Here is a 16,468-nt window from a genome sequence, read left to right as displayed (position 1 = left end):
TTATTAATCGGGAAATGTCTCATGCTGGGGTTTCTATTGAATTTTCAGGGCTATTCTGAATAGATTAGAATATGAAAGAATAAGACCATAAAGGAATTTTGATTGTGAAGTTTAGGTCACCTCAGTATTATTAAATTTTAAATCTGACGCCCATTCTATTATGCAGATAGCTCGGGAATATATGCGAATTTAAGATTATCAGACATGAGACAAAGAAAACAAAATAAAAAGTTTTAACAGCGTACGCAGTGTATACCATCATAGATGATTCTGAGATTGATATTGAAGCTATTGTTAACATTTTACACATTAAAATTACAGTTATTCGTTAATAAGAATTGTTATTCAATATTTTATGATTTAGGGGAATCATATAATGATTGAGTTCAAGTTGTATGACTCTCCATAGAAATATATTGGAAACAAGATAATCATCTCTTTAGACAGTACACCTTTCAATAAGACCGTTACGGACTATTTCAAACGTAATTCCTACTCAAATGTTGCTCGGTTCATGGAATGTTTATCTGAAGTTAGTTCAGATATGACATTCAAAAAGAAAATGCATTCGTACTAAGAAAACACAGTTAAATCATCTAGTTTTCATTTTATTTTTACTGAACAGCAATTCTTTTTTTTTTACTAAACCTAACATATGGCGTAGATCTAGTACATTAAAGCTTTAAAAAATTGTTTACCATGATATCCGTTTTAATATGAGATGAAATAAGGTCAATGCCTCTAGCCTTCAAAAGCAGGCAGATGAATCTAATGGTAAGATCTTTTAAAATGTCAATGGTCAGAACACATAAGTAAAATACAGCATTTCCCAATTATTCATGGCATTTTAAACACTATTTTTATCAGGGTTTATATATTGATTAACTCTTGGTGCCATCCTACTTAAAGAAAATTTCAATTTTAAGTGTAGAGCGAATCAATATTTCTCCAAACATTATATATTCTGTTTAGGCTCCTAAGCGCTGAAAAGGTTAAAATTTCCCTGGTAAATCCCACTACTTGGGATTATCCAATTAAACAATATATTACCTAAATATAAATGAACAGGTGTAGTTTTCTCCTTCATGGTATATAAACAACTGGCTGATTATAAAAATTTACAAAGTCTTACTTTTGAATTTTAATTTCGTATTTGGATACATTTTCAAAGGTTAAGAGATAATGACTTTAATATCCTTCGTAAATTAATTCCATCATTTCCATCGGCATGAGCCCCAAATTGTTATTTGGTCATTTAATTATGTTTAAAAGTGTTTTCATTTGCCCACGCAAAATCAAAGGTTAAAATTTATTATTTATGAAGTTACACCGACAACTGAAATGCTAAAGTCAATTCGCAGAGCTAATATAATTCTGCTTCGTAAAAAGCTTACTGGTTTAGCTTTTAATTCCTTTTTGCAAATGTAGCCTAAAATTTATGAATTTTTGTTCGGATTTATTTCCACCATATTTCAAATGTATCAATGGATAACCCTTAATGTCTTTGTTATACTGGAAATAGTGATTCTCAATCAAATTTATAGTTTTGTTTTATTTCAAGTAAACCTAAGCATCATACAAGTAAGAAATAATCCCTTGCGTCACTTAGCGTGCTTCAATGGCTTATCAAAGTAGTTTTGAAATATGAGGACATAAAATGAAAGATTCTAAATCCGTTTTTCATACTAATGCAGATCATCATCGCATTACCTGGTAACATCAGTGTGTTGCAGGGGCGCAGCTAGGAATTAAGGTCGGGGGGGGGTTTAGGTGCAACTGATACCGGTGTTTGTGTGGGGTTGTGGTATGCCCAACAGGATAAGCCTTAGGTGAGAGATTAATAAATTGCGGAATTTTAAGATAAATGGTTCAAAATGGTGAGTTTTACTACTTTCTGAGGGATATTTTATTAATTAATACACTATTCTATTAGTAATATAAATCCAATTAAGTAAAATGGATAAAACTTAGAAATTTCTCTGAGCTTTGAGGGGGGTTTAATCCCCCAAAACCCCCCCTCGCTGCGCCACTGGTGTGTTGTACCGTGTCCAAAAGCAGACATTACAGTGACGCTACAGAATTTAATTAAAGAACCCTATTGATCATATAGCATATAGCTATTTCAGTCGTAATATTTTCCCCAAACAATCATAGAGACTTGTGTAGGTACTATCGTTTTCAACAATATGCAGACATCCATGTACCCAATTTTACTGACGTGGCCAGTTCGGTGAAAGCATGGACGGTTGATACACAAGGCAATCTCCTTCCTTTGCCTTCATGCCGCCAAGAGCCGATGAGGCGGGACCCAAATATGACCGGGTTAGCGAAATGGGAGTCGAACTATGGGGGCTAAAGCCCTAGCGGATGGAATGCACGGAGGAAACTCGCTTACGCACACGCTGGGCTGTGTTTGGAAGTGTTTTCTTTCGGGTTCCGTGGCGAGGTTTTGCCTCTTCATCAGATATACATTCGGACTCACCTTTTATATTTTACGAAGACTTGGATTCGTAGCCGTGTTGGTTGACTCCACGCGCGACCACTGCAATAATGTTCTGGGAGGGTTCGAATACATTGTAATTACACATTTTTATTTCCTAAAAGATACATTCAACATCAATACAATCTATAGGTACAGTTGACTCAAGAGCAAATTAATACTGATGTTTTTAAACTACTAAATTTTTTAAATGTTGACTGTATCTATGTTAAAATATTTATTTCGAAACCGATTCGTTGATTCAGAGGAAATTAGTTATGGAAGTAGCAAAGGCTTTGTCTCCCTGTCCTTGCGGCTAATATCTGTCAAATCTCTGATAAGTGGAATTCCTAATCATGTCATCATCCAATAAATAACCAGATACTCTCGTAGTTGAAATTATTTTGGTAAACCTAGAGCATAACAAATGATTGTAATAGAAAGAACAATCATGATCATCACTATGAATAGTATTCAAATGTACTGCAGAATTTTTATGATCGAGATGTGGAAAAATAGCAATTATGTATCTATACATCAAATATATATCTTTCCCTGAAGTGTTTTCCTCACGAAATAATGCAGCACAAACAAAAGGATTAGGTGGACTCTTGACTTGGCTAATGAATGAAGCTTACTCGAAAATAAAATGAGCACCAAATTGAATTACCGTCGAAATACACTCAAATCTTCCTCAAAAATTGATGCAGATTCATGTATGAAGTCAGTAAAAGATGAATAGGTAAACTTACACGAGAAGTATTTAAAGATTATTGAGATGTTAAGAACCTCGCTAGTCATTCAAACTAAGATGTTTTTTTTCCTACATAAGTGCTACTTAGTTTTCCTTGGTATAGGAGACTTAAATTATACGAAATAATTAAATAATTATTCAAAGCACAAGAGGTTAGCCACACCTGCCAATGAAGTATGTTTTTGTCGGCAACGATGAATAAAGTTGCCACTCTGCATATGAATGGGGGATATTGTTAGGTCACCATTTGTAAATGCGTCTTTTTGAACTTTATTTACATGCCACATGATAACAGCACCGACGTCAGAGTTTATTTGATTATACGAGCTGTTTACTTTGGAATACGACTGTTTTTCGTAAACACGCCATCCTGGAAGGAGAATCAGGCGGGACTCGAAAGAGCGACCTTTTAGTTTTAGCAGGCGATTTTATTTCAATGCTACAAAAGTGATCGGCGGGGTGATTTCTATGAAATAGTTCGCCTACGAAAAAGTGTGACCATTATGAAAGAAAAACCTGATAAAGTCATCCGACGAAGCCCTGCTTCATCGCTAAGGTAACAATTCGTTAGAACCTACACACTAAGAATGTTTTTGGAAGCAAGAAATAATAGATTTAGGCACCAGACGTTTCAACGCTGTAAGTTCACTAAAACAATGGAGCGAAAGAATTAAAGGGAACAGATGGATACACCAACTAAACAACGACGAAATAATGGTAAGTACGTGAGAAAATTTAAGTCTTCAAAACTCGACCTGGAAGAGCGCATTGAATTGAATTCTGAATTGACCGCATGATAGTAGGTAACAATGCATTTGACGAAGGTTATCGTCGAAGCACAGGTCAAAAAACAGTATAAAATGTATAGAATGCAACGTATAAATTGTAATACGCATAAGCACAAGCACTGGGTGCATGATGGGATAGTAATATAACTTCAAAGGAAGTCGTAAGGAACGCATATAGGAAATAATTACCATTTATCATAACTATCATAGTAATCTCCAGATTGCGAGTCTTTTCTGGCGTATTGGTCAAATAAATTTAAGTAATATTAGTTTCAAGGCTCTGAAGAAGCTTGGTTTCGTCAAACGCATTGTGCAAACGTTTTCGGATGGAAAAGAGGAGCTACTCAGCACTCTTCCAGCCACATCTCGGATACAATGGCACTGATATGGGATTTGGTGTGGTGATGTTCATTCCTTTAGTTATAATAAAATACAAATGAAACATGCACGATACGTCAGTAATTGCTACGATCGAACAGAGAGCACAACACAGGTTTCACACGAATTCAATGCACTTTATAAACTATCAATTTAGGGTAGAATCCCCCATACAGGCTAGAGGATAGGCATAAATTCTTTGATAAAGTAAAAACTAGTATATTTCATTACAAGGAGAACATCACCAATGGTTATTCGCAAGGCTCTCACTTATAAGTATTTTTATGTCGTTTGGCAGCCTTGTAAATATACACAACGTAATCTGACCTATTCAAAGCGATGCAGACGATTAACTCTACCACCAGCAGACCCAAAACAGGCCATTATGCAACGGAAAACATATTTGCAAAAAAATCGTTAGCCTGTTGAAAGACGTAAAACTAATAGTACTCAAAATCCCCCGCTCACTGACAATGTTTCGTCGAAGGTAAATGTAAGGCCTTGGTCACAATTATCGCTTTTATACGATTTGTTCCGTAAGCAAAAATTCACTGCATAGTCTATCACTGAATTAAGGTCATATCAAAGTGGCGGCAAAACCAATGCAAGGTTGCATTTAGTAGTTTAAATAAGGACATCTAATGTCATATTATTAAAAAAATTAAAGATTGAAAAATAATAAAGCACGATGGCACCAGTAGTCAAATAGGGCGCTATAATATGAATATAATGTACTGCGATACGATAGCCTTAAGCAAGGGGTGGTATATCAATCGCAAAAAATATTTCTCATAATGAGGGGGACTCGGGACACCTTACGTACGCTACCGGTATAACCGTAACCCAACTTGTACGAATGCATTAACATTAACTTAGACTTGTCCCAATTCTGTCCATCCATTCGCACCAGTTTCATTATATTGAGACGTCCATGGAAATATACACGCATAAGATCGTGCAAGTAAATTCATCATGCAGATAACTGCATCAAGTAAGCCATTTGCTGCTTCTAGGATTATTACTAAATGGAAAAAATGAAATCGTACTTACGCTCCTCAATTTCCAGCGTCTGTTCATTCCGTCACCAGGGACAGCTAACCACCGGTGACAACAGCCTCCATGTCCACTTTGAATATCAGCTTTTCGATAAGCAATTACTAAATATCCATCGATATAAATTAAACAGTCCGAGCTCTTAGGAAATGCAATCATTACTGCGACCGCATGCGTTCAGGAACCGAGGACGGAAGAGAAGCGTCTGCTCACCACGGCGGAAAAATCCAAGGGTGGCGACGAAGCTATTAGGATTGCCGCGAACTTATTGTGGAGACTCGTGTAGACTCGTGACGCAGCAAGGGGAAGAATGAGAAAAATGGGAGACACGAAGGGCTGTGCGGCTAGCCTGCAAGGTCATTCCTCACTGACGTAATCAAAGCATGCAGCCCTGACTGGATGAGCTGGCTGCCGAGTTGGAGGAGGGGTGGGAGAAAGTTATTCATAATACACCATCACTTCGTTTCATTGAGAGTAAAATGGGAAAGGGACCTGGCCTTTTAAATACTGGACTGATACAGATGGGTGAGCACTCATTTTTAGCGCGAGGGACAACGGTGGGTTAAGCTACTTTGATAAGGGTGGTGAGCTGTTAGATAGGGATATTTATTTCTGGTTTTACGCATTCATTGTCATGAAGGAACACCATCTTCTCCGCTGAGTGCACATGCACTTGACTTTTATTCACGCGCAAAACATTAATGTCTACCTGATGAATGGCAATTGTATGGGCCTTGGCCATACGGTTTCTGCCAGCCTATCTGTTTTGCTAGTCTTGGCATCATTAGGTCTAGAATAAATTATAATTTCTAACCACAATTAAAGTAAAATTAATATAAGTGGCTACACTTGAAAAAATATAGTCAACGTCATACTATAAAAATATGTAATACGACCGATTTTGCTTTTACATCACCCAGAATCTAATGCAAAAAACGAAACCAGTATAATGTTTTTATGAGAGGAAGTTGTCCATTTTTTTTGGGTGCAGTTAAACATCTATTCCACACCTCACCTCACCTCAAGTCTCAAATTACGCCGATGATTAATAATAATAATAATGACAATGTTTATACGCGGACAGGGTTTTCTGAAAATGAGATCAGAATTCTGAAAAGAAAGCCTCAATGAGATTGTTTTTACATATCACAAACAGTTCCCCCAATTTCGTCTACACCGATAGCATTAAGAACTAAATGGCAGCAGTTAACCATTTAAAATCTGGAATCAAGTTTCTGTTACCATTTTAATATATCATTGTGTTCAATATAAAAGAAACCTGGCAGGAGATTTGGTCATTCTACATAAGGAAACCGAATCCTTATTTTAATGAAAAGGCAAGCTTAAAATTCATATTTATAAGACAAGTAAGTGAATTGAATTCGAAGAGCCAGACCGATGTAATGAAAATTCCACCCTCAAAATAATACATCAGAGAAGTTGCAATGGATTTGCATCAAAAGATGAGTGATCAAAGCTGAGCTCGATTATTGTAATATGACAAAATTAAAATATTATGTGTAAAAATTGATATAAATATCCAAAGCATATTTCCTTAGACGGCTCCTTCTATGATTAGTGCATTAATTTCTAGAGTTTCACCGTTCACTAGGATAATAATATGACATTCGGAAGCTCCTGCTACGATTGATGCCATCATTAAATAACGCATTAAACAAGTCCTAATTCTAATAAATACATACGGTATAAAGTCATGCGAGGGGAAGCGATGGTATCGCCGGCTATCCTGCCAGCGTCTTCAGGTCGAAGGTGAGAGAAAACATCAGAGAAGTTGCAATGGATTTAGATCAGAAGATAAGCAATCAAAGCTGAGCTCGATTATTGTAATATGATAAATTAAAATATTATGCGTAAAAATTGAGATAAATGTACAAAGCATATTTCCTTAGGCGGCTCCTTCTATGGTCAGTGTATTAATTTCTAGAGTTTCACGAACTAGAGTTTCACCGTTCACTAGGATAATAATATGACATTCGGAAGCTCCTGCTACGATTGATGCCATCATTAAATAACGCATTAAACAAGTCCTAATTCTAATAAATACATACGGTATAAAGTCATGCGAGGGGAAGCGATGGTATAGGAATACAAATAAGTCCCACCGATCCCACAGTTTCATCGCTAGATTTTCAGTTTCTGCCGTAACTTTGCTCCCCATTTTTCCTCTCTTTCTGTGAATTTATACGTGCATAAGGCATTCTGTTAATGAAGGAATCACAATTCTTATAAATATATTATAATCTTTTTATTCACATAATGGCTTTAATGCTTTCCGAGAATATAAGGGAAAATAATGAGGTAAAAGGTCATGTTGAGTAGCTTTGGCTTGAGTTTTTCGGATGAAGTAATGCTGCTCATGGACAGTGACTCACACTACCAAGCTTTAGATTCTCTTCTCGGAGCGGATTTAGCAGCAAGCAAGAATGCATACATATTTAACCGGAGGGGGCTTTCCCATTGGCTTCCCATTACCATGGCTTCTTCTTCTTCTAACAGACGCCAGGGTTCTTTTTCCGGGTGCCCTTTGGTCTTGTACGGTGTGCGATTCTGTGTGGGATGAAAAATATGGATGGAGAAGGAAAATAATTCTGCTCGCAAAGCCACGAGGCATTGGGTTATCCTTACAATCCTTACAGGCTCCGTCTCGATGCAGGGGTATATTCAAGGGGTCTTTGAGAGACAAAAAGATGAGGAAGTAAGGATTCCCCGAAAACACTGAAGTTCTTTCTGAGCAAACTCTTTCTTATACCCTCTAAATTTAGGACAAAAGAATATGAAAATGAATTAAATAATGTAAATAAACTTAAATAAAAATGTGCGCCCCTCTCAAGACTACCTCGGTGGTAAGCTTAACGCTGGAGAAGTAATAAGTCCAACTGCGACTCTATTTTTGTGTGAAATCTCATTGCAACACATTATTTGTAAGATTAACATACAATTTCAAATATATGTGTGCACATTTTCAGTTTTGTGGATAATACCGTGAAAAAAATGAGTGAAAAATCTCGAAAAAGCTTACCATTTCAATAAATTTAGCATTTATTCGAAAATGAAATGAGTCATTCTGTTGAACTTTAACGAATATCAGCCAAGTGATATATTAATTGTTGGAGTCGAAACAGCATGAATGTGTACTGTAAAGCTAGCCAATTCATTAAAGCCTATTTTTCCAAACTTCCATGTATAGAATGAAAAATGCCTCATGATGACGACAAAAATGCCTCTTTTATTTGATTTCAGACAATTCAAGTGCACCCTGGACAAGGTCAAGTACAGAAATGGAAAACCATAATAGTTCCGAGGGATGTTTTCGCAAATGCAGCGAGCTTCCTTAACATCGTGAATACTAAATATACCTATTTCGAGGCGAATTAATCGAATTATAACGATAAACATACCATGGGGCGAGTGTGCATATATATTCCTAAAAAATCTTGACGACTTTTTATGTATCTCAAATAAAAATAATTTATATCTAATAAAATTGTAAAAAAAATCAAATTTGAAGAATAGATAAATATTAATAAATTTTACCTGAAATTCTTTCATGATTTTGAGAATACAGCAGAATTTTGGAACCAGTAGTTGGTCGCGAAACAAAACTGAAGCCAAGAGTACGCTTAAAGGGCAGTTCCCATCAAATAAAATTTCAGCGAAATAATTGCAAAATTATTTATTTTCTTACCAACCTTCGGTTAACACACATGATCAGCCACAGAGTTAAAGCCACTGGAAAGCAACATTCATAGTCTCCGAGGGACAAGGCTCCGTTCCCTCATTCACTCTAAAAATGAAGGAAAGTTTATCTCACACGACACGCTCATTACACGCTGCGATTTCTTTTTCCACTCGAGTGCGCCCAACTTACACGGCGAAAACTTGTTCAAAGTCCAAGGTATCCGAAGGATAAACTCATTTGTTCAACCGCTTAACAACAACAAGGAAGAACAACACAATGTTGGGGGCACAATAAACACCACTTTGAAACACAATAACAGCGAATCCGTTAAAGAAGTATTGTCGCACGCACAACAACGACCCGACTGGTTTTATTTTTTTTCAGATCCATCCGATATCAGCATCAATGCCCAACAAACTCTGAAAACACTTTTTTTCGCAGAAACTGGGGATGAAGACTTGGTAGAAAACTTAGGCTTCGTAGTTCATGAGGATTTATTGGGGAAGAAAAGGTAAACACCAAGTTGGAGGTGGAAGTGTTGACGCACAACGAAAGAAAATACCAGCGTTGATCGTCTTAAGTGTTGCACCAAATCACTTATATTTCCCACTTCCAGCGGGGATAGTAATATTAGAATGGAAATGAAAAATTACATCGAACGAATCAATTTTTTTCACTTCACCTCCTCTATGATTACTGCAATATTTTTTTACGCGGCACGCACTATTCTCGATGTGCTACCTTTTTGTTAGTTGCTGATATACCCCGGTAAAATTTCCTTTTCGAAAAGAACTGTAGTGATGCGCACAAGAGCAGACTATCTATATGCTTTATACACATTTTACAATGGATATAAAATTCGATGAGTTTGAATGCTTCCGAAAACTCATTCACCGTACAAAAAATATCCAATGCGATACACATCACCCAGGAGGCATTCACATTATTTTGCTCACCAATAATAAGCTCACTTAAAAGCTAACTAAAATTTAAAAAAAATTACATAAAGATAAAAATATAATCACGCACTCAAAATTACATTTGAAGAGCTTCTGCCATTTTTAAAAGGACTGAGAAAATTACTATACACCCAAGAGCCTAGAACAGCCAACTTCATGAGCATCCCACTTTTTCCTCCACAATGTCCCTTGAATGTTAACAGGCTCTCGGTTATAGTGCAGAAGACTTCATTTACAGTTCGACCTTTATGAATGAGGTGGCCGATATGATTCTCCCTGTTCAGGTTTGGAAGCGTATAAAATTCAGTTATAAAGCAATACCCCAGAATATACAACAGTGGCCAATCGAAATTATAAGGAAATCTATAAAGTAAAAATTTTTGAGTTGCCTCAAGAATGGAGCTACGTCTTAGGAAACAAAATGGCTTAAGTTTTCCCAGCCAATTCCTAAAAATGATTATACTCATTGTTTCAGCTCCGTTAACTTAGGCACATAACAACTATACCTCCTTTTCTATAAGTAAAACATACATTTTACAGTCTTCTGTGTTCACTTTTCCCATGATGCCACCTTAGCATCTACATCTACTCTTTCAAACACAACTTTCAGGAATCTCTCGTGAGCGCAGCTTCTCTTCTATAATATTTCCACTTAACTCGTACTCTGGAGTCTTTTTACTGTCCGAAACCGGAAGCATGTCTTGGTAATGGTCCTTTTGGGGTGTGGTAGTTCCTTGAGTGCTCACAGTTGCGTATGCGTGGTTAAAAGAGGCCTGAAAATTACAAGTAAGAAAACGAATTAAGACATATTAGGCATTGGTGAGAATGATAATATATAACGTTCACTCTTCCACTTGAAGCCAGTTCTCGTAAAATGTTAACACACACAATTTAAAATACACGGGCTATCACTAAATTGCTTGTTTATTTGAAATTAGCCTCCAGAAAAAAATGGAAGTGATGCCTATACTCCATTATATTCAGTTTTATTTAAAAAAAATTAAATATTTATTCAAGTTGGAATTGACAGGACCTTTTACGTATGTTCAAAAAACTAGTTGTCTAGCTGGAGCATAAATTTGATCAGTAATTACTCAATTCATTTTCAATTGTAATGAATCTTTTTTAAGTTGTTGCTGCTTTTATTAAGGTATTTTGAGGATTTAAAAATGTCATTTCCTTGAAATTGATCGGTTTGTTTCGATATATACAGGGTTCAGTGATTATTTCGTGTGAAATTATTGTGTATTGTCCCTGGTTTTTAATGTAAGTTGGTATTGGGCGTATTGTAAAACCTCCATTTCAAGTAGGTGCCATGGTCTAGTAAATTTTATTTTCTTGAAATCGATCGTTTTGCTTCGATTTATGTAGGATTTAGTGATTATTTCGTGTGAAATTATTGTGTATTTTCTCCGATTTTCATTGTGAGTTGGTATTGGACGTATTGTAAAACCTCCATTTCAGGCAGGTGCCATGGTCTAGTACAGAAATTGTGCAACTGCGATGATAATTGTTGTTAGTTCGTGTCTACGACGCGGGCACATTGCTCATTAACTTTTTTACACTCGTTCATTTGTTTTCTATTTCTTTATGTATTTTTATAACAATATACATTCTTTATCTCCTTTAACAATATTTAACATGTGATGCAATATTAACCTTTAGGAAATAGGGCCGCATTACAAAACCATTTTATCCGATATCGAGACGAATTTACTAGCAATAGGGCATCGGAGATGCGGAAGGCCCTAGCCTCAGGTCACCAGTATAGATGGGTCTAGCAGCTTGTATTAAGTCTAGATCCGAATTTACCTGACCGTAATTGGCCTCGCCCTAACAGAGCCACCCACTCAAGGTATCTTGTACAGTGGGACGCTCACAACGGACACCTCTAACCTTGAACTCTTGGAACAGCACGAAACCGCACTCGGAAGCACCGCAGTCATAAAAAAACAGGGGATGTGAGTCACTTCCATGCAAAATTGCGCACTTGTCTGCTGGTGCCATTAGACGGTGGCATAGTGTATCTCTACTGACCAGTGCTCCAGTTACTTGAGTGGTATCGCTTATACGTTCACTTCAATTCGTTACTTCACAAATCTCGTTCTTGACAAATTGCAAAATACTTTTTATAGATTCTTCCGGCGAAGAAAACGGAAGCGATACCATTGTGTTGTTTATGACTGATTGTTGCTCAGAGCTTTTTCGTGCGAGTTTCGTGCGGTTCCGAGTGTTCGAAGTCAGAGGTGTCCCTAGTCAGAGTAAATATAAAATATAAACAAGTGATATTGTAGGCTTCAGCATATGCAACCAAGTCTAGACTAAAAAGAAATAAACCTGGAAACCTGATACCTCCCCTATGAAATTTTTATGTCCGGAAGATCGCTGGTTGTCTGATTCCGACGATATTATTGTAGAAGCTATTGTGGCTGGTATATTTCTAGTGTTTATATTTCGATTTAAACTTACTTCCTCTTTTCCTGGATCCTATTTAACTATCAATTAAACTACCAGGCAAGGGAACTATCAGATTTTCTATAATATTGGTATTTATCCCTAGAAAAAACTCTTATTTATTATTCCAACCTTTACACATCCTTTCCTGAGAGTTGACTTGACGATCTGTTAACTTTGAAAGTGTTGAGATAGTAAATAAGCGTAGAAAGTCGTGTATCTTCAGCTTCCATGACTATGTATAAAAGTTAGGGGTTTCAATAATCTGTCCCTTAGAGCTTGGCTGCTATCAGCTAGTCCCTAGGACCCAATCAATACAGCTGTCTAGCATTCTGCTTCGTGGCTACCGCGTGGGCTCTGGTTATACACATTCCCAAGTAGGATCTCGAAAACGATCTTGAACACGTGTGATAAGTGTACGCACTAATTAAGTCGAACTTTGAAGATCCAGATTCCCTTTGGCGGCTGATAATACACCTGAAGTATAGCGCTGGCCCTGCCGTAGTCGTAGGTGCTCGAATTAAAACAAATAAAAACATGAGCGTTCAAGACAGCTGCTCAGTAACTAAAATCTGAGAGCATCATTGGAAATCTAACTTGAATATTACTATGTAGCATGAAATGGAATTGAAATTAAATTTTCAATAGCAAGCAAGAGTAAGTAAAAGCAACTGGCGTCGGAATAGGCATATCAGACGAACAGCATATGAACCATGTCGGAAACCTCTAAAGACCGAGAGGCTAGTACCTACTAGTAGGCTTAGAATTCTTGATGAGGCACGTATCAAAGTGAAAAGAAGAATACCCTTCGTTAAAACTTTCGCGGGTCCTCGTCATGGTAGTTAATTAATTTTTGGGGCTATGCCGCCGCGTCAATTTTTGGGTGGCCCGAACGTTTCCCGACCGATGCTCGTTGCTTTCTCAAGGAATTCCCAAGGTTTTCAACTACTACGGCAAAGAATATCATATTAAGAAGTGCAATTATTTTCAGGTTCGACAGAAACGGAAAAATAAAAACGGATAGTTTTGGAATACGTTATTCCCCAGAGCAACAAACGACTTTAGTAATTTCTAAGTCGAATTCAGCCAATGAACTCCCTCTCAACGCGCACCGAAGATTTTTAGTGCTATCGATCAGTCTGGAGTATTTACACGTCCCAAAATACGCTGAATGATGCGGCTTGCAGGGCAGTCCGCAGATGCAGGTCAAAGGTAGGTACGTGATATCAGTTTTGGACATTTCAATTTTGGTCGGTCAATAGATACCAACTGTCGCGCCACTGCGGGCTTGGTGACTGAAATAATCGTGTAACTGCTATTACTTACCATTTTCGGCGACGCTTGAACATCGCTGTCCAAGAGCAGCGGCGGTGATGGCGATGTGCGCACGCGCAGAACGACAGGCGGCGCTGCCCTCGGTGACGTAGGGGACAGCAGCGGTGGCAGCCAACGCGATTCGCTGGCGCACTCCCACTGCGGAGGCGGGAAGTTTGAATCCGTAAGATCGCCGCTCTTTTTATGGAACAAAAATTCTGGCCTCTTCGCGGAAACCGTGCCTATTTCAACCATAAATTGGAAAGAGAGTAGCTTATTAGGAAAACACCGAAACAACACGTTGGACTCCTCATAATGACATGCTGTAACTGTAAAAGTATACGATTTATATTTTTCAAGGGAGATTACTAGCATGATAAAAGCTTTAATAGCATATAAAAGCTAAAAGAGTTGCACAACAGACCTATTTGCAAATGGGAACCAGAAAAACTCTCATTCCGTACTCGTCAAAAGATTCAAAAGAACTGCCTCCTTTTCACTAAGAAATTATCCCACTCAATACTTGGGACATTAATCCAATAAAAGATTCACTTATCTAGGAGTTTATGAGTACATAGAAGAATGAAAATAAAATAAGCGTTTCATATTTTACAAATCATAATTTAAATTACGGCAAGGCCAATAACTCAAGTACAAGAGTTGGCACTTTTTACACCACCTTATGCACTGAGATGATTGAATTAACAAGATATTTTAAGGACAATGTATCGGTAAAGGGTCATATGTTCATAATAAATAATTCATCCCAGAAAAAAACAGAACATGCTTACATTTAAATATGGTTCTTAATCAAATAGCTTGCTGTCAGGATTCTCTAGTATCACACATTAAACTTGAAATGTTTTTATTCGTCTACTATTGAAAGAAAATATATTCACAATTTTTTCATTTCCCTGGTAGGTATACTTAGAGTATTTATCAATATTGTTTTACCCATAAAGGGAATATCTTGACAATGCTGTAGATGACCTGACCCGGTGGGAAGCCCGAGAAGAATTTAACCCCTTAGTTTACCAGGAGATAACTAAATTGTAAAAGATCATATGATTTCGTGGCGAAGAGTATTGATAAAATCTTTTCGAATTTGACACCGGGTAGGGTTTTTTAAAGCCAAAGCTTCGATGAGAAACTCCCTCTTCGCCGTGGTCATGAGTCAGATAAGGGTACCAAACCCGAGAAAATTTTATCAGTTGTATTCGCCGGGAAAGCTTATGACCCTTTAGGATTCAGTTCTTTCCCGGTGAATTAATGGGTGGATTCTTCGCAGGTTTCCCACCGGATCAAATCTTCTGCTGTCTTGCCAGGGTTTTGTCTTCGTGAGTAAAATATTATGTTGATAGAACTGAAACTAAACCTACCAGCTTTATAAAAAAATATATTAACATATTTTTTTTCAATTTTCGATTGAAAATAAAAATTCATAGTTCGACTGTTTAGTACTCAGATAATTCTGATGGCAATCAGTATAAGGACCATAATTAAATGTACCTAATCATATTCTAAGTCCTTAAATAAAATCTATCTTACCGTGAGCTTTTTCCGCCAATATGTCCGGCTGACACCCGTCTCCCGGCATCCTGGAGTTCGGTCCCCCGTTCTTGAGCGTCGAATCCTCCTGCTTGATGACGTACGACACCACGTACTGATCCCGGCTGACGTCGATGGTGGTCGTTCCCCCACCTCCTCCATCCACCTTGGTCCCCGAGTCGCCGCCGGACACAAGCGGCACCTTGGTCCCCGCGGTAGCGTCCCCATCGCCCGCACCCCGCCTGTTCCTCCTCGTCCCCGTCGAGAAGCAGTCCCTGCCGCCGATGAGGTCGAGGAGAGGAGCCGGCGGGCAGCAGAGGAGCAGGCGACGCTGCGATGTGCCGTTGGGGGTCGTGGTCTCCATGTGCTGACGTCGTCGCACCACTATCATGGCGACGAGCGCAACGGTGAATAGCGCGGCCAGGGCGCCCAGCAGGAGGGCGAGGAACGTCAACGCGCCCAGCGCGTTCGGACCAGCCGTTTCCACCTCTGTGAATCATATGGAAAAAAAGGATGTATGTCCAGAGTACTCGCGTTCAATCGTTGTCCCCTCTCCCCCCGATGTTCAATGACTCATCCGGAACTATTAACTTCAATCAGTAACCCTTCCCTCTGCCAGCCCATTAGCGAACCCACGCAGCTTATTTAACGTAGGCTAGGCCATTTATTAAAAAAATTGGAACACTCACATTGTGGATAGGAAATCCATAGAAAAATAAAAATTAGTACATTTATTCAAAAAAATTGGATTACTAACATTGTGGATTGGAAATCGATAGACAAATAACAATTAGCTCATCAGTTAGAGTTCGCCTAAAATCAGCTAAAATCCGTAAAACACTGATAACGACATGAAAACCAATGTCTCAACAAAGTAAATAGGATGATTCCTTTTGTATTTTTGAAAGAGAATGAATGAGAGGAGATATGTTTTCTATATTTTCTTCCTCTGAACATTGAAAATTTTCATCTTGAACAAATGCCGGTAAATGATACAGCTTTAAGTAAGCCAAATCCAAAATTAGTTCTATTGCGCGTGCA

The 16,468-nt window shown here is 37.9% G+C and overlaps 1 protein-coding gene across 1 annotated transcript in view; it reads right to left on the bottom strand.

Annotated features, from left to right (window-relative positions):
- Window positions 1-9,131: 9,131 nt before the first annotated feature.
- Window positions 9,132-16,468, bottom strand: part of LOC124162785 (hemicentin-2-like) — an 810,672-nt gene continuing 803,335 nt past the window's right edge. The window contains exons 12-14 of the mRNA XM_046539421.1: window positions 15,428-15,916; window positions 13,892-14,121; window positions 9,132-10,884 (exon numbers count right to left, since the gene is read on the bottom strand). Of these exons, the coding sequence (XP_046395377.1) occupies window positions 10,705-10,884; window positions 13,892-14,121; window positions 15,428-15,916 (899 nt within the window). The 3' untranslated portion in view covers window positions 9,132-10,704. The remainder of the gene's footprint in view (window positions 10,885-13,891; window positions 14,122-15,427; window positions 15,917-16,468) is intronic.

Source organism: Ischnura elegans, chromosome 7 (genome assembly GCF_921293095.1).
Source record: "Ischnura elegans chromosome 7, ioIscEleg1.1, whole genome shotgun sequence".
Taxonomy (NCBI): domain Eukaryota; kingdom Metazoa; phylum Arthropoda; class Insecta; order Odonata; family Coenagrionidae; genus Ischnura; species Ischnura elegans.
The sequence above is the reverse complement of the archived record's forward strand: the minus strand, read 5'-3'. Positions and strand labels throughout refer to the sequence as shown.